The 18,811-nt window shown below is 54.7% G+C and overlaps 1 protein-coding gene across 1 annotated transcript in view; it reads right to left on the bottom strand.

The window, feature by feature from the left end:
* Positions 1 to 18,811, bottom strand: part of LOC134929706 (SCO-spondin-like) — a 583,357-nt gene that overhangs the window by 231,388 nt on the left and 333,158 nt on the right. Inside the window, exons 72-82 of the mRNA XM_063925285.1 lie at positions 17,835 to 18,032; positions 17,404 to 17,500; positions 17,050 to 17,270; positions 15,691 to 15,840; positions 14,878 to 15,044; positions 14,446 to 14,609; positions 7,467 to 7,687; positions 7,327 to 7,365; positions 4,596 to 4,757; positions 3,910 to 4,122; positions 3,658 to 3,825 (exon numbers count right to left, since the gene is read on the bottom strand). Of these exons, the coding sequence (XP_063781355.1) occupies positions 3,658 to 3,825; positions 3,910 to 4,122; positions 4,596 to 4,757; positions 7,327 to 7,365; positions 7,467 to 7,687; positions 14,446 to 14,609; positions 14,878 to 15,044; positions 15,691 to 15,840; positions 17,050 to 17,270; positions 17,404 to 17,500; positions 17,835 to 18,032 (1,800 nt within the window). The remainder of the gene's footprint in view (positions 1 to 3,657; positions 3,826 to 3,909; positions 4,123 to 4,595; positions 4,758 to 7,326; positions 7,366 to 7,466; positions 7,688 to 14,445; positions 14,610 to 14,877; positions 15,045 to 15,690; positions 15,841 to 17,049; positions 17,271 to 17,403; positions 17,501 to 17,834; positions 18,033 to 18,811) is intronic.

An 18,811-nucleotide genomic window follows, 5' to 3' on the forward strand; every position in this document is an offset into this window, starting at 1 on the left:
TCCCTGGAGAGAGTGACAGTCAGAGTATTCCCTGGAGAGAGTGACAGTCAGAGTATTCCCTGGAGAGAGTGACAGTCAGAGTATTCCCAGGAGAGAGTGACAGTCAGAGTATTCCCTGGAGAGAGTGACAGTCAGAGTATTCCCTGGAGAGAGTGACAGTCAGAGTATTCCCTGGAGAGAGTGACAGTCAGAGTATTCCCTGGAGAGAGTGACAGTCAGAGTATTCCCTGGAGAGAGTGACAGTCAGAGTATTCCCTGGAGAGAGTGACAGTCAGAGTATTCCCTGGAGAGAGTGACAGTCAGAGTATTCCCTGGAGAGAGTGACAGTCAGAGTATTCCCTGGAGAGAGTGACAGTCAGAGTATTCCCTGGAGAGAGTGACAGTCAGAGTATTCCCTGGAGAGAGTGACAGTCAGAGTATTCCCTGGAGAGAGTGACAGTCAGAGTATTCCCTGGAGAGAGTGACAGTCAGAGTATTCCCTGGAGAGAGTGACAGTCAGAGTTTCCCTGGAGAGAGTGACAGTCAGAGTATTCCCTGGAGAGAGTGACAGTCAGAGTATTCCCTGGAGAGAGTGACAGTCAGAGTATTCCCTGGAGAGAGTGACAGTCAGAGTATTCCCTGGAGAGAGTGACAGTCAGAGTATTCCCTGGAGAGAGTGACAGTCAGAGTATTCCCTGGAGAGAGTGACAGTCAGAGTATTCCCTGGAGAGAGTGACAGTCAGAGTATTCCCTGGAGAGAGTGACAGTCAGAGTATTCCCTGGAGAGAGTGACAGTCAGAGTATTCCCTGGAGAGAGTGACAGTCAGAGTATTCCCTGGAGAGAGTGACAGTCAGAGTATTCCCTGGAGAGAGTGACAGTCAGAGTATTCCCTGGAGAGAGTGACAGTCAGAGTATTCCCTGGAGAGAGTGACAGTCAGAGTATTCCCTGGAGAGAGTGACAGTCAGAGTTTCCCTGGAGAGAGTGACAGTCAGAGTATTCCCTGGAGAGAGTGACAGTCAGAGTATTCCCTGGAGAGAGTGACAGTCAGAGTATTCCCTGGAGAGAGTGACAGTCAGAGTATTCCCTGGAGAGAGTGACAGTCAGAGTATTCCCTGGAGAGAGTGACAGTCAGAGTATTCCCTGGAGAGAGTGACAGTCAGAGTTTCCCTGGAGAGAGTGACAGTCAGAGTATTCCCTGGAGAGAGTGACAGTCAGAGTATTCCCTGGAGAGAGTGACAGTCAGAGTATTCCCTGGAGAGAGTGACAGTCAGAGTATTCCCTGGAGAGAGTGACAGTCAGAGTTTCCCTGGAGAGAGTGACAGTCAGAGTATTCCCTGGAGAGAGTGACAGTCAGAGTATTCCCTGGAGAGAGTGACAGTCAGAGTATTCCCTGGAGAGAGTGACAGTCAGAGTATTCCCTGGAGAGAGTGACAGTCAGAGTATTCCCTGGAGAGAGTGACAGTCAGAGTTTCCCTGGAGAGAGTGACAGTCAGAGTATTCCCTGGAGAGAGTGACAGTCAGAGTATTCCCTGGAGAGAGTGACAGTCAGAGTATTCCCTGGAGAGAGTGACAGTCAGAGTATTCCCTGGAGAGAGTGACAGTCAGAGTTTCCCTGGAGAGAGTGACAGTTTCCCTGGAGAGCATGACAGTCACAGCTTACCGGAGAGTGTGACAGTCAGTTTCCCTGGAGAGAGTGACAGTTTCCCTGGAGAGTGTGACAGTCAGTTTCCCTGGAGAGTGTGACAGCCACAGCTTCCCGGAGAGTGTGACAGTCAGAGTATTCCCTGGAGAGTGTGACAGTCAGAGTTTTCCTGGAGAGTGTCACAGTTTCCCCGGAGAGTGTGACAGTCAGAGTTTTCCTGGAGAGTGTGACAGTTTCCCCGGAGAGTGCGACAGTCACAGTTTCCTCGGAGAGTGTGACAGTCACAGTTTCCCTGGAGAGTGCGACAGTCACAGTTTCCCTGGAGAGTGTGACAGTCACAGTTTCCCTGGAGAGTGTGACAGTCACAGTTTCCTCGGAGAGTGTGACAGTCACAGTTTCCCTGGAGAGTGTGACAGTCACAGTTTCCCTGGAGAGTGTGACAGTCACAGTTTCCTCGGAGAGTGTGACAGTCACAGTTTCCCTGGAGAGTGCGACAGTCACAGTTTCCTCGGAGAGTGCGACAGTCACAGTTTCCCCGGAGAGTGCGACAGTCACAGTTTCCTCGGAGAGTGCGACAGTCACAGTTTTCCCGGAGAGTGCGACAGTCACAGTTTCCTCGGAGAGTGCGACAGTCACAGTTTCCTCGGAGAGTGCGACAGTCACAGTTTCCTCGGAGAGTGCGACAGTCACAGTTTTCTCGGAGAGTGCGACAGTCACAGTTTCCCTGGAGAGTGCGACAGTCACAGTTTTCTCGGAGAGTGCGACAGTCACAGTTTTCTCGGAGAGTGTGACAGTCACAGTTTCCCTGGAGAGTGTGACAGTCACAGTTTCCCTGGAGAGTGCGACAGTCACAGTTTTCTCGGAGAGTGCGACAGTCACAGTTTCCTCGGAGAGTGTGACAGTCAAAGTTTTCTCGGAGAGTGTGACAGTCACAGTTTCCCTGGAGAGTGCGACAGTCACAGTTTTCTCGGAGAGTGTGACAGTCACAGTTTCCTCGGAGAGTGTGACAGTCACAGTTTCCTCGGAGAGTGTGACAGTCACAGTTTCCTCGGAGAGTGCGACAGTCACAGTTTCCCTGGAGAGTGCGACAGTCACAGTTTTCTCGGAGAGTGCGACAGTCACAGTTTCCTCGGAGAGTGTGACAGTCACAGTTTCCCTGGAGAGTGCGACAGTCACAGTTTCCCTGGAGAGTGTGACAGTCACAGTTTCCCTGGAGAGTGTGACAGTCATAGTTTCCCTGGAGAGTGTGACAGTCACAGGTTTCTCGGAGAGTGTGACAGTCACAGTTTCCCTGGAGAGTGTGACAGTCACAGTTTCCCTGGAGAGTGCGACAGTCACAGTTTTCTCGGAGAGTGTGACAGTCACAGTTTCCTCGGAGAGTGTGACAATCACAGTTTCCTCGGAGAGTGTGACAGTCACAGTTTCCCTGGAGAGTGCGACAGTCACAGTTTTCTCGGAGAGTGCGACAGTCACAGTTTCCTCGGAGAGTGTGACAGTCACAGTTTCCCTGGAGAGTGCGACAGTCACAGTTTCCCTGGAGAGTGTGACAGTCACAGTTTCCCTGGAGAGTGTGACAGTCATAGTTTCCCTGGAGAGTGTGACAGTCACAGTTTTCTCGGAGAGTGTGACAGTCACAGTTTCCCTGGAGAGTGTGACAGTCACAGTTTCCCTGGAGAGTGCGACAGTCACAGTTTTCTCGGAGAGTGTGACAGTCACAGTTTCCTCGGAGAGTGTGACAATCACAGTTTCCTCGGAGAGTGTGACAGTCACAGTTTCCCTGGAGAGTGTGACAGTCACAGTTTCCTCGGAGAGTGTGACAGTCACAGTTTCCCTGGAGAGTGTGACAGTCACAGTTTTCTCGGAGAGTGTGACAGTCACAGTTTTCTCGGAGAGTGTGACAGTCACAGTTTCCCTGGAGAGTGTGACAGTCATAGTTTCCCTGGAGAGTGTCAGAGTTTTCCTGCACGTAATTCTGTTAAGCTGAAAATGTTATTTTAAGTTCTTATTTCATACAATAAGAGATTTCGGTCTCACCGCAGGGTTTGGGGTTGCAGATGCGCACTTGGTATTTCTCCCCCGAGCATTCCTTTCCTCCATTTTTTGGTGGAGGACTGGTACAGCTACGACTTCTCACTGATCTTCCTCCACCGCACGAGCGGTCACAATAGGACCAGGGACTCCACTTGGACCAGCCACCATTTACTGGAGGACACGAGACAGGTTATAGATGTGTTATACTAGCTGGGGCACATGACGGGTGAAGCTCCTCTAGAACGAATGTCCTACCTTTACAGGCCTGCAAGTTACAGAACCTCCGCTCCATGTTCCCAGTCAGTATATCCTCACACCACGAGCCATTGTCCCCAGGGGGGTTGTAAGTACGGAGGCGCCTTTGTTGTCCAACACCACACGATCGAGAACACTCGCTCCACTCAGACCAAGGGTTCCAGGAGCAGTTCCGCTCCCGGCACTCTTCTCCATTACACATGGCGGTCATATCTAAGGGAAGAACCGATTTCAGCACAGAGACCGCCAAGTGGTCTTAGATTCACATGAGGTACATGATGGGCGAAGCTCATGTTATTACATTATAATATTCAGCCGGCTAGATAATTGTGTCATGTAAATAAAAATTCAATTGAAAATTCCCCAAATTATCCAAACACCACTAACGGCCCCACAGTAGTAATTATGAGGCTGAGACTGGGGATAAGCAGAGAAGAGAAAGGGTCTGGGAATGTACTGTAATAATATAATAGGGCGGATTAGAAGGGATCCTACAGGATGACGTGGTATGTGATCATGGTTAGAAGAATTCTCCTGATGAAAAAACAAGTATCTGGATGGACGGTGTCTGGCCACAAGGAGCACAAGGTAATGAACGCTGTAAGAAGACGTGATGGTGAGGATGTATAGAATATATCTGCAGATATGGGACAGTGACCAGGAGATATCTCTGGAGTGGGTCTCACCTAAACATTGTGGAAGGTTACAGGTGGCCTCCTGGAAGGACTCTCCGGTACAATTACTTCCACCCGGACAGAATCGGGAACGCGTCTTGACTGCAGGGAAGTTCCTGTCTGTGCAGCTCCTAGAACATGGCGTCCACGGTGACCAGGAACCAAATTCCTCCTCTGGGAATGATAAAATATCGCAGTGGATGGCTTTAGTCTCTATGGCTGGGATGTAATGAAGTCCGAGTTTGTTGGCAGTGTACGTTGCCGGCTGAACTGGGACGTTTTATTAAAGGGTCAATCATGTACAAGGCTAAATCATGCATTACATCCCGCCCTATGTATTATCCAGCGGTGTGTGTACTACATTAGGACAATATGCTTTTTTAGTGTATTTCTGGAGCAAACCCCCCCCACAAGACAATAGCCACGGAGAGCTTTGGGTGAAAGGAGGTCAGTGTTGGTAGAACTTCAAATGCTGGTCTTCTACATTAGACATTAGACTGAAGGTTGGAAGAGGGGAATCCTGGTTCCACAAGGAGGAGATCCCCAGTACTGGAAGTAATCTGCATCGGATGCTCTACCAGTGCAATGCTGAAAACACGCTAACGTCCCCCCATTATCTCTGATCTCTTCTAGAAGTTGTGTTCAACCACTGCAGTATCTATACAGAGTTGGTACATAACCCAATCTGGGTCTAAGAGCCAGACAAAGGGAACATGGGGCCTAAATCATGTCTGTAAGTAAAGCAAATTATCAAGCAACTGGCCAAACCCATGCTGCACTGCAGGTGGGGCAGATGTAACATGTGCAGAGAGAGTTAGATTTGGGTGGGTTATATTGTTTCTGTGCAGGGTAAATACTGGCTGCTTTATTTTATAGTTTTTCTCCAAGTACCAGGATACAGGGGAGGCTTGCTGGGACCTGTAGTTCCACAGCAAAAGACAATATTTAATTATATTTTTTTATACTATCAGCCCGCCATCCAAAGCCCATGGATGGTGGGGACAGCCCCAGGCTTCATCCTTGGCCCTCGGGTGCCTGGATGGGGGTATCCCTTTATTGGGGGGTCCACACTCTCCCAGGGAACCCCGGCCAAGGGTGACTAGCTGGGGGGGGTAATGCCAGGTCCACACTCCCCCAGGGAACCCGGGCCAAGGGTGACTAGCTAGGGGGGTAATGCCATTTCCACACTCACCCAGGTAACCCCAGCCAAGAGTGACTAGCTGGGGGGGTAATGACAGGTCCACACTCACCCAAGGAACCCCGGCCAAGGGTGACTAGCTGGGGGGGGAGGTAATGCCAGGTCCACACTCCCCCAGGGAACCCCGGACAAGGGTGACTAGCTGGGGGGGTAATGCCAGGTCCACATTCTCCCAGGGAACCCCGGACAAGGGTGACCGGTAATGCCAGGTACACACTCACCCAGGGAACCCCGACCAAGGGTGACTAGCTGGGGGGGAGGTAATGCCAGGTCCACACTCTCCCAGGGAACCCCGGCCAAGGGTGACTAGCTGGGGGAGTAATGCCAGGTCCACACTCTCCCAGGGAACCCCGGCCAAGGGTGACTAGCTGGGGGAGTAATGCCAGGTCCACACTCTCCCAGGGAACCCCGGCCAAGGGTGACTAGCTGGGGGGGTAATGCCAGGTCCACATTCTCCCAGGGAACCCCGGACAAGGGTGACCGGTAATGCCAGGTACACACTCACCCAGGGAACCCCGACCAAGGGTGACTAGCTGGGGGGGAGGTAATGCCAGGTCCACACTCTCCCAGGGAACCCCGGCCAAGGGTGACTAGCTGGGGGAGTAATGCCAGGTCCACACTCTCCCAGGGAACCCCGGCCAAGGGTGACTAGCTGGGGGAGTAATGCCAGGTCCACACTCTCCCAGGGAACCCCGGCCAAGGGTGACTAGCTGTGGGGGGTAATGCCAGGTCCACACTCTCCCAGGGAACCCCGACCAAGGGTGACTAGCTGGGGGGGAGGTAATGCCAGGTCCACACTCTCCCAGGGAACCCCGGCCAAGGGTGACTAGCTGTGGGGGGTAATGCCAGGTCCACACTCTCCCAGGGAACCCCGGCCAGGAGTGACTAGCTGGGGGGATAATGCCAGGTCCACAATCTCCCTAGGGAACCCCGGTCAGGGCTGACTAGTTGGGGGAAGGGTAAAGCCACGGTCGCAGGGACCTGTATAAATGTGTATTTTCTCCTTGACTAGTGGAGTCCGCTGCTGGTTTCAAAAATATGGGGGACCCCTACGTCCTTTTACCCCCCTATTTTTGGACCCAGAACCGTCTCAAAGAGCCCATGGCTGGTTATGCTTCTTTTTGTGGGGGGGGGGGGGGGATCTGCACTTCTTTCTTTTTTATAACTTTATTAACTGTTTCAGTACCTTTACAGACAGAAGCATGCCTGGATGTCACTGACCTGCACATGCTTCCGTCAAACCCGCCAGCCATAAGCCGGTCTATTTCTACAACAGATTTTGGTGATGTTTTAGGTGCGAGTTGTAAACTCAGATCCCATTACATTGCTGAGTTGTATGTTTGCACTGGCAAGACATCTGGATGCGAGTTTTGGGATTGCAGGAAACAGGCGAGTTTGCACGTTCCGCACCACATTACATTGGGCGAGTTTAGCGCTAAACTCGCGTGGCGTTACATTTGGCCCTACGTCTGCACAGGAGGGTGAGATTTACACCTACACTGATCACCACCACACTGTGGACCATACGATGTCCTGACATCTTACCTGCGCTGACTGTGGGAGTTTTCTCAGTGGGTATCCCATCTGGAAAGAGATATACGCAGTGAAAGCATTGCCAGAAGCGCTATACACACCTGTATATATATATCACATATTCATTATGCAGAGGCTCCGCCCCTTCTTACCTCCACAGACTGGGGTCTGACAATACTTAATGTCCACTCTGGGGCCATCGCAGTCTCTTCCACCATTGGTCGGTTTGGGATTAGAACAGTCACGGGTCCGGCTCATGTTGCCCAGACCTCCGCAGGTCACAGAGCAGGAGCTCCACTGGGTCCATGGGGTGAAACCTCCATTCTGAGGACATGCGGATAATGTGCAATTCATCCGCCCATTCTGACATGCGCTGCCAGCAACACGGGAAAACAGGGGCATTAGTGCACATCCCTATCTATAGGAAAAGCACACGCTGGTCCATCCGTGTACATCTTATGTATATCACATCAGCCGTTCATATGCAGAGTAATGAGAGCGACTACTCTCTGCTACCAGCACTCTAAAGCCTGGGACTGGGCGTGGCTGGTCCAATCATAATCCGGCAAAACGACGGTGCTGGGACACAGATCTCTGATCCGCAAGGACATTCCCACTCTTCTCAGAATTCTATCCAATCATAAAAATGTCCCTATATTACGGGACTGGACCCTTTCTCTGGCCTCTTATTCTGCACAACATCCTGGGAGTTGTAGTGCACCAAGAGAGACCGTGTGATGCGAGGGAAGGAAGCAGGGAGGAGCGGCAGAGCAGCATGCGAGGCCGGTCAGTGAGGCAGAGAAGCAGGGAGGAGCAGCAGGGCAGAGCAGCATGTGAGGCCGTGCAGTGAGGGAAAGAAGCAGGGAGGTGCGGCAGAGCAGCATGTGAGATTGGGCAGTGAGGGAATGAAGCAGGGAAGAGCAGCAGGACAGAGCAGCATGTGAGACTAGGCAGTGAGGGAATGAAGCAGGGAAGAGCAGCAGGACAGAGCAGCATGTGAGACTGGGCAGTGAGGGAATGAAGCAGGGAAGAGCGGCAGGGCAGAGCAGCATGTGAAGTCGGGCAGTGAGTCAGAGAAGCAAGGAGGAGCGGCAGGGCAACGCAGCATGTGAGGTCTGGCAGTGAGTCAGAGAAGCAAGGAGGAGCGGCAGGGCAGAGCAGCATGTGAGGTCGGGCAGTGAGTCAGAGAGGCAAGGAGTAGCGGCAGGGCAGAGCAGCATGTGAGGTCGGGCAGTGAGTCAGAGAGGCAAGGAGGAGCGGCAGGGCAGAGCAGCATGTGAGGTCGGGCAGTGAGTCAGAGAAGCAAGGAGGAGCGGCAGGGCAGAGCAGCATGTGAGGCCAGGCAGTGAGGGAAAGAAGCAGGGAGGAGCAGCAGGGCAGAGCAGCATGTGAGGCCGTGCAGTGAGGGAAAGAAGCAGGGAGGTGCGGCAGGGCAGAGCAGCATGTGAGACTGGGCAGTGAGGGAATGAAGCAGGGAAGAGCGGCAGGGCAGAGCAGCATGTGAGGTCAGGCAGTGAGGGAAAGAAGCAGCGAGGTGCGGCAGGGTAGAGCAGCATGTGAGGCCAGTCAGTGAGGGAAAGAAGCAGGGAGGAGCGGCAGGGTAGAGCAGAATGTGAGGTCAGGCATTGAGGGAAAGAAGCAGGGAGGAGCGGCAGGACAGAGCAGCATGTGAGGTCAGGCAGTAAGGCAGAGAAGCAGGGAGGAGCGGCAGGGCAGAGCAGCATGTGAGGCAGAGAAGCAGGGGGGGATCTGCACTTTTTTCTTTTTTTTTTACTTTATTAACTGTTTCAGTACCTTTACAGACAGAAGCATGCCTGGATGTCACTGACCTGCACATGCTTCCGTCAAACCCGCCAGCCATAAGCCGGTCTATTTCTACAACAGATTTTGGTGATGTGTTAGATGCGAGCTGTAAACTCAGATCCCATTACATTGCTGAGTTGCAAAGCAGCATGTGAGGCCGGGCAGTGAGGCCAGGCGGTGAGGCAGAGCAGGGAGGAGCAGCAGGGCAGAGCTGCATATAAGGCTGGGCTGTGAAGGACAGAAGCAGGGAGGAGCTGCAGGGCAGAGTAGCACATGAGACCGGGCAGTAAGGCAGAGAAGCAGGGAGCAGCATAAGAGGCCAGGCAGTGAGGCAGGGAAGCAGGGAGGATCGGCAGGACAGAGCAGCATGTGAGGCCAGGCGGTGAGGCAGAGAAGCAGGGAGGAGCGGCAGGACAGAGCAGCATGTGAGGTCAGGCAGGGAAGCAGGGAGGAGCAGCAGAACAGAGCAGCATGTGAGGCCAGGCAGTGAGGCAGAGAAGCAGGGAGGAGCAGCAGGACAGAGCAGTATGTGAGGTCAGGCAGTGAGGCAGAGAAGCAGGGCAGAGCAGCATGTGAGGTCAGGCAGTGAGGCAGAGAAGCAGGGAGGAATGGCAGGGCAGAGCAGCATGTGAGGCCAGGCAGTGAGGCAGAGAAGCAGGGAGGAGCGGCAGCACAGAGCAGCATGTGAGGCCAGGCAGTGAGGCAGAGAAGCAGGGAGGAGCGGCAGGACAGAGCAGCATGTGAGGCCAGGCTGTGAGGCAGAGAAGCAGGGATTAGTGGCAGGGCAGAGCAGCATGTGAGGCCAGGCAGTGAGGGAAAGAAGCAGGGAGGTGCGGCAGGACAGAGCAGCATGTGAGGTCAGGCAGTGAGGCAGGGAAGCAGGGAGGTGCGGCAGGACAGAGCAGCATGTGAAGTCCAGCAGGGAACCAGGGAGGTGCGGCAGGACAGAGCAGCATGTGAGGTCAGGCAGTGAGGCAGGGAAGCAGGGAGGTGCGGCAGGACAGAGCAGCATGTGAAGTCCAGCAGGGAACCAGGGAGGTGCGGCAGGACAGAGCAGCATGTGAGGTCAGGCAGTGAGGCAGGGAAGCAGGGAGGTGCGGCAGGACAGAGCAGCTTGTGAAGTCCAGCAGGGAACCAGGGAGGTGTGGCAGGACAGAGCAGCATGTGAGGTCAGGCAGGGAAACAGGGAAGCAGGGAGGTGCGGCAGGACAGAGCAGCATGTGAAGTCCAGCAGGGAACCAGGGAGGTGCGGCAGGACAGAGCAGCATGTGAGGTAAGGCAGTGAGGCAGGGAAGCAGGGAGGTGCGGCAGGACAGAGCAGCATGTGAAGTCCAGCAGGGAACCAGGGAGGTGCGGCAGGACAGAGCAGCATGTGAGGTCAGGCAGTGAGGCAGGGAAGCAGGGAGGTGCGGCAGGACAGAGCAGCATGTGAAGTCCAGCAGGGAACCAGGGAGGTGCGGCAGGACAGAGCAGCATGTGAGGTCAGGCAGTGAGGCAGGGAAGCAGGGAGGTGCGGCAGGACAGAGCAGCATGTGAGGTCAGGCAGTGAGGCAGGGAAGCAGGGAGGTGCGGCAGGACAGAGCAGCATGTGAGGTCAGGCAGGGAGGCAGGGAAGCAGGGAGGTGCGGCAGGACAGAGCAGCATGTGAAGTCCAGCAGGGAACCAGGGAGGTGCGGCTGGACAGAGCAGCATGTGAGGTCAGGCAGTGAGGCAGGGAAGCAGGGAGGTGCGGCAGGACAGAGCAGCATGTGAAGTCCAGCAGGGAAGCAGGGAGGTGCGGCAGGACAGAGCAGCATGTGAGGTCAGGCAGTGAGGCAGGGAAGCAGGGAGGTGCGGCAGGACAGAGCAGCATGTGAGGTCAGGCAGTGAGGCAGGGAAGCAGGGAGGTGCGGCAGGACAGAGCAGCATGTGAAGTCCAGCAGGGAACCAGGGAGGTGCGGCAGGACAGAGCAGCATGTGAGGTCAGGCAGTGAGGCAGGGAAGCAGGGAGGTGCGGCAGGACAGAGCAGCATGTGAGGTCAGGCAGTGAGGCAGGGAAGCAGGGAGGTGCGGCAGGACAGAGCAGCATGTGAGGTCAGGCAGTGAGGCAGGGAGGTGCGGCAGGACAGAGCAGCATGTGAGGTCAGGCAGTGAGGCAAGGAGGTGCGGCAGGACAGAGCAGCATGTGAGGTCAGGCAGTGAGGCAGGGAAGCAGGGAGGTGCGGCAGGACAGAGCAGCATGTGAGGTCAGGCAGTGAGGCAGGGAAGCAGGGAGGTGCGGCAGGACAGAGCAGCATGTGAGGTCAGGCAGTGAGGCAGGGAAGCAGGGAGGTGCGGCAGGACAGAGCAGCATGTGAGGTCAGGCAGTGAGGCAGGGAGGTGCGGCAGGACAGAGCAGCATGTGAGGTCAGGCAGTGAGGCAGGGAAGCAGGGAGGTGTGGCAGGACAGAGCAGCATGTGAGGTCAGGCAGTGAGGCAGGGAAGCAGGGAGGTGCGGCAGGACAGAGAAGCATGTGAGGTCAGGCAGTGAGGCAGGGAAGCAGGGAGGTGCGGCAGGACAGAGCAGCATGTGAGGTCAGGCAGTGAGGCAGGGAAGCAGGGAGGTGCGGCAGGACAGAGCAGCATGTGAGGTCAGGCAGTGAGGCAGGGAAGCAGGGAGGTGCGGCAGGACAGAGCAGCATGTGAGGTCAAGCAGTGAGGCAGGGAGGTGCGGCAGGACAGAGCAGCATGTGAGGTCAGGCAGTGAGGCAGGGAAGCAGGGAGGTGCGGCAGGACAGAGCAGCATGTGAAGTCCAGCAGGGAACCAGGGAGGTGCGGCAGGACAGAGCAGCATGTGAGGTCAGGCAGTGAGGCAGGGAAGCAGGGAGGTGCGGCAGGACAGAGCAGCTTGTGAAGTCCAGCAGGGAACCAGGGAGGTGCGGCAGGACAGAGCAGCATGTGAGGTCAGGCAGTGAGGCAGGGAAGCAGGGAGGTGCAGCAGGACAGAGCAGCATGTGAGGTCAGGCAGTGAGGCAGGGAAGCAGGGAGGTGCGGCAGGACAGAGCAGCATGTGAGGTCAGGCAGTGAGGCAGGGAAGCAGGGAGGTGCGGCAGGACAGAGCAGCATGTGAGGTCAGGCAGTGAGGCAGGGAAGCAGGGAGGTGCGGCAGGACAGAGCAGCATGTGAGGTCAGGCAGTGAGGCAGGGAAGCAGGGAGGTGCGGCAGGACAGAGCAGCATGTGAAGTCCAGCAGGGAAGCAGGGAGGTGCGGCAGGACAGAGCAGCATGTGAGGTCAGGCAGTGAGGCAGGGAAGCAGGGAGGTGCGGCAGGACAGAGCAGCATGTGAGGTTAGGCAGTGAGGCAGGGAAGCAGGGAGGTGCGGCAGGACAGAGCAGCATGTGAGGTCAGGCAGTGAGGCAGGGAAGCAGGGAGGTGCGGCAGGACAGAGCAGCATGTGAGGTCAGGCAGTGAGGCAGGGAAGCAGGGAGGTGCGGCAGGACAGAGCAGCATGTGAGGTTAGGCAGTGAGGCAGGGAAGCAGGGAGGTGCGGCAGGACAGAGCAGCATGTGAGGTCAGGCAGTGAGGCAGGGAAGCAGGGAGGTGCGGCAGGACAGAGCAGCATGTGAGGTCAGGCAGTGAGGCAGGGAAGCAGGGAGGTGCGGCAGGACAGAGCAGCATGTGAGGTCAGGCAGTGAGGCAGGGAAGCAGGGAGGTGCGGCAGGGCAGAGCAGCATGTGAAGTCCAGCAGGGAACCAGGGAGGTGCGGCAGGACAGAGCAGCATGTGAGGTCAGGCAGTGAGGCAGGGAAGCAGGGAGGTGCGGCAGGACAGAGCAGCATGTGAGGTCAGGCAGTGAGGCAGGGAAGCAGGGAGGTGCGGCAGGACAGAGCAGCATGTGAGGTCAGGCAGTGAGGCAGGGAAGCAGGGAGGTGCGGCAGGACAGAGCAGCATGTGAGGTCAGGCAGTGAGGCAGGTAGGTGCGGCAGGACAGAGCAGCATGTGAGGTCAGGCAGTGAGGCAGGGAGGTGCGGCAGGACAGAGCAGCATGTGAGGTCAGGCAGTGAGGCAGGGAAGCAGGGAGGTGCGGCAGGACAGAGCAGCATGTGAGGTCAGGCAGTGAGGCAGGGAAGCAGGGAGGTGCGGCAGGACAGAGCAGCATGTGAGGTCAGGCAGTGAGGCAGGGAGGTGCGGCAGGACAGAGCAGCATGTGAGGTCAGGCAGTGAGGCAGGGAGGTGCGGCAGGACAGAGCAGCATGTGAGGTCAGGCAGTGAGGCAGGGAAGCAGGGAGGTGCGGCAGGACAGAGCAGCATGTGAGGTCAGGCAGTGAGGCAGGGAAGCAGGGAGGTGCGGCAGGACAGAGCAGCATGTGAGGTCAGGCAGTGAGGCAGGGAAGCAGGGAGGTGCGGAAGGACAGAGCAGCATGTGAGGTCAGGCAGTGAGGCAGGGAGGTGCGGCAGGACAGAGCAGCATGTGAGGTCAGGCAGTGAGGCAGGGAAGCAGGGAGGTGCGGCAGGACAGAGCAGCATGTGAGGTCAGGCAGTGAGGCAGGGAGGTGCGGCAGGACAGAGCAGCATGTGAGGTCAGGCAGTGAGGCAGGGAAGCAGGGAGGTGCGGCAGGACAGAGAAGCATGTGAGGTCAGGCAGTGAGGCAGGGAAGCAGGGAGGTGCGGCAGGACAGAGCAGCATGTGAGGTCAGGCAGTGAGGCAGGGAAGCAGGGAGGTGCGGCAGGACAGAGCAGCATGTGAGGTCAGGCAGTGAGGCAGGGAAGCAGGGAGGTGCGGCAGGACAGAGCAGCATGTGAGGTCAGACAGGGTGGAATCAGAGACAAGGATTTATCAGTAAGTACATATTTCCCGTCATGAAATGAGTAAGAAAGGAAATGTTTTGTATATTCTTACTGTATCATTTACATTTTTCTGGAATTATATGTGAGAAACACATTATGTACATTTCATCCTATTCACGTGTCGTTTATTCATATCTTGTTTATAGCGCACTAATTACTTAATTACAGTCTAAACATTTTATTCAATATCAACTATATTCATCGTTTGCTTTGCGTATAATGAGGGTACAGATGACACGCATGGGCTGAGAGGAGGCTGATTGTCTGGTATTGCAGCGTTACAGGCAGGAAGTCTGCTGTGCGCCATTTATAAGACTCCCCATGAGCACGACTTTATCTCACATGAAGCACCCTCGCGCTTCCAGCAGGGCTATTACAGCCTGTACAACGTATACATTGATGTACATACACAATATATATATACACCGTGTACGGTATAGACAAGTCTATAATGATGTATAAATAAATAGTGGTAAGAAGCATCCTGCAATGAGAGACAGAAGACACGACCATTTCTCCATACCAAGTGCTGCAGCCGTGCCAAATCTCCTCTCCTGCTATCACCTCGTCTCCCGGCACAACTGCGGACCCCCGGCCAGTGACCAGCGGGGGAAGGTGGCGTATGTCGTCTGATGAGTGGTTCTTCAGGTCCTGCAGGGTCTCCTCAGTAACCAGACATGGACAATCCTACACCAGGGAGGAAACACAGCGGGGAATGTTTGTGGCCCAGAGAAGAGTGATCCCCCCCTCCGCCATTACATTATTTGTCTCTGTAGTAACAGCAGAAATATTCTATCGATACGGAACTGCACGTAACATTGTGTTATATCACTGTACGTATCACTCTATAACGAGATATGTACACCAGCGCCGATCAGATGCGCCATGACGCTGTCGGCCATTTTGCAGTCAGTCTACCAATCAGAGGGAACATGAGTACAGTGAGAAGTCTGACCGTGACGCAGGAGCCGTTGTGGAAGTAGGTGCCCAGCGGACAGTGGCATCCCTCCTCGCAGTCATCCGGGAAACATTCCACCTGCTGGGTCAGATGGGCACAGCTGTACGGGCAACTGTCGTCCTTGCCACACTCCCGGAACAGGCGGTCTACCGGGCAGCCCACATCTGGTAAAACATGGAACGGTGAGCTGTATACAGTAACGGCAGTCTTATACCAGAGGTCACCACGGCACAGTAGATGTAATAAATAATAAAATACATATCAATGGGAGAGATACATATAGATGGGTTCTACACGTTGCTCATATTGCGGCAAATAACCCTTCTCGGCGTGCCAGGTCCCAGGGCCTAACTCAGAGATGTACGTAACCCCGATATTTACGTAGATCTGCGCATGTGCAGAAGCCGCGATGGTCGCATTGCCCCAAACGCAGTAGAATGATTGACATGCTGCTGGTGTTTGGGGGTCAGGCAGCGTTCCAGAAAACAGGGGTGTGTCGCACCCATTTTCTGGGTGTGCTGAAGGCCTTGGGTGCAGCATCACTGGCCCCGGCAGCGTGATTTCACCGGACATCCCGAGTAACCTGAGGGTCAATCAGATGTCAGATGGTCACGCAGTTGATCTGATGATGCGTCTCCGGACGCAGCAGCGGATAACAAAAGCCGGCAGTGGGCGACGTTTAACTCATAACGCCTCCTGCTGCTTTTGCATATATTGCGCACAGTAAAAAGCCGCCGCGGCAGTGCTATACCTAACATTATAAATGAGGGGAGCGGATGTTCCTCCATCTTGTCCTGCGCAGATACTCACCCAGACACACCTGGCTGTTACACATCTTGCTTTGAATGGCGTTTCCGGCACATTCCTGCTGCTGACATTCGCGGACCCTGATCTGCTCCCCGCCTCCACAGCTCATGCTGCACGGTGACCACGGAGACCACTCGCTCCAGGGATACAGCTCTGTAACCAAATCACACACAGAGGACCAAATTATCACCCCCTTGTGTACCGCGTGACATCACAGCTCTCCCAACACCCGACATCACAGCTCTCCCAACACCCGACATCACAGCTCTCCCAACACCCGACATCATAGCTCTCCCAACACCTAACATCACAGCTCTCCCAACACCCGACATCACAGCTCTCCCAAAACCCGACATCACAGCTCTCCCAACACCTAACATCACAGCTCTCCCAACACCTGACATCACAGCTCTCCCAACACCTGACAACACAGCTCTCCCGTCACCTGACATCACAGCTCTCCCGTCACCTGACATCACAGCTCTCCCGTGACCTGACATCACAGCTCTCCCGACACCTGACATCACAGCTCTCCCAACCCGACATCACAGCTCTCCCAACACCTGACATCACAGCTCTCCCAACACCTGACATCACAGCTCTCCCAACACCTGACATCACAGCTCTCCCAACACCTGACATCACAGCTCTCCCAACACCTGACATCACAGCTCTCCCAACACCTGACATCACAGCTCTCCCATCACCTGACATCACAGCTCTCCCATCACCTGACATCACAGATCTCCCATCACCTGACATCACAGCTCTCCCAACACCTGACATCGCAGCTCTCCCATCACCTGACATCACAGCTCTCCCAACACATCACCTGACATCAAAGCTCTCCCAACACCCGACATCACAGCTCTCCCAACACCTCACCTGACATCACAGCTCTCCCAACACCTGACATCACAGCTCTCCCAACACCTGACATCACAGCTCTCCCAACACCTGACATCACAGCTCTCCCAGCTCTCCCGTCACCTGACATCACAGCTCTCCCGTCACCTGACATCACAGCTCTCCCGTCACCTGACATCACAGCTCTCCCAACACCTGACATCACAGCTCTCCCAACACCTGACATCACAGCTCTCCCAACACCTGGCATCACAGCTCTCCCAACACCTGACATCACAGCTCTCCCATCACCTGACATCACAGCTCTCCCATCACCTGACATCACAGATCTCCCATCACCTGACATCGCAGCTCTCCCAACACCTGACATCGCAGCTCTCCCATCACCTGACATCACTGCTACAGGTGGCCATCCAATCTCCTGTACCAGGCTCCCCTACTGGGACCGTCTCTATAACAGATGCAGATGTGGAAACCTGGAACAGTCACCGTTACCTTGACAATCCGGGCCCTGGCAATGTCTCTGCTGCTCCCTGGGCCCTACACAACCTCGTCCACCATTCCTGGGTGCAGGATTATCACATTCCCTGGATCGAGTCTGGGTTCCTTCTCCACAGCTTGGAGAGCATGGAGTCCAGGATTCCCAGACCCCCCAACCACCATCCAGAAGACAAAGGGGGTCTGGGGTGCAGAGCAGGTGACCACTGGTGCAGGTGCTGGAATCATACAAAATGAACTTTTGGTTACCAGATCCTTTACCTGGTGACGCAAAGTGTGACCACATGAAATATCTCCAGGCACAATGGACGCTACAGTGTCATGGAAACAATGCCGGAATTAGGGACCTACCAGTTCTGACAGGGACCAGTCACCATTTCCCCAGGCAGGACATACTCCCAGGGTGCCGGCTCAGACCAGGCAGAGCTCTCACCAGATTCAGATGCCCCTAAAATGGAACAAGAAGGAACACAACAATGGGTATGATCTTCCTGAGATTAACGTGATACAGAAATAAAAGGAGACCTTCACTCAGACATAGAATCCCAAATACAGAAACACTGGTGCCAATAAAACTCAGTGGGCACGTGTGACAGTCACCTTATTACATATGGGAGTGCAGTATGGGGGATCTAAGACACCAGCGGGCACAGAAAATATTATATTATCACACTCTCACCCACTCATCACTGCAACAGACAAAGGTGTGAGATGCTTTATAAGGATGGCACATGGGAAGGAGGACTGAGGCCCTGCTAGGACCAGGGGATGTTTGCACTTACCCAGTGAACCGTTCTGATACTTGCACCTACAATCGCTGGGTGCCACGCACACCCCATCCTGCATGAGCTGCCCCTCAGGGCACCCACACGAAGGCTGGCACCCCTGGATGTCCAGGCAGATGGTGTCTCCATGGAGGTCTTCACAGGAGCGGGGACAGGATTTACCACATGGAAAATCCAGCAGGCCACTGCCACACTCTGCAAGGGAAAGTGGTCAGTGTTAGCTCAGCGGCCCTCCATCAGGATTATAGATAAGAAGTGTCAATTGTGTGTAGACACCTCAACTGCTGAGCGAGTACATCCAACAGGTTCTCCACTACCCAGCCATTCCTCCCATGTGCTCTATAAATGTCTCCTTTACTCCCATGTGTTCTACAGATGGCTCCTTTCCTCCCACATGTTCTATAGATGGCGCCTTTCCTTCCACGTGTTCTATAGATGGCTCCTTTCCTCCTACATTCTCAATAGATGGCGCCTTTCCTTCCACGTATTCTATAGATGGCTCCTTACCTCCCATGTGTTCTATAGATGGCTCCTTTCCTCCCATGTGTTCTATAGATGGCTCCTTACCTCCCATGTGTTTTATAGATGGCTCCTTTCCTCCCATGTGTTCTATAGATGGCTCCTTACCTCCCATGTGTTCTATAGACGTCTCCTTACCTCCCATGTGTTCTACAGATGGCTCCTTTCCTCCCATGTGTTCTATAGATGGCTCCTTTCCTCCAATGTGTTTTATAGATGGCTCCTTACCTCCCGTGTGTTCTATAGATGGCTCCTTACCTCCCATGTGTTCTATAGATGGCTCCTTTCCTCCCCTGTGTTCTATAGATGGCTCCTTAACTCCCATGTGTTCTATAGATGGCTCCTTTCCTCCCACGTGTTCTATAGATGGCTCCTTTCCTCCCCTGTGTTCTATAGATGGCTCCTTACCTCCCACGTGTTCTATAGATGGCTCCTTACCTCCAATGTGTGCTATA

Source organism: Pseudophryne corroboree, chromosome 5 (assembly GCF_028390025.1).
Source record: "Pseudophryne corroboree isolate aPseCor3 chromosome 5, aPseCor3.hap2, whole genome shotgun sequence".
In the NCBI taxonomy this organism is placed as follows: domain Eukaryota; kingdom Metazoa; phylum Chordata; class Amphibia; order Anura; family Myobatrachidae; genus Pseudophryne; species Pseudophryne corroboree.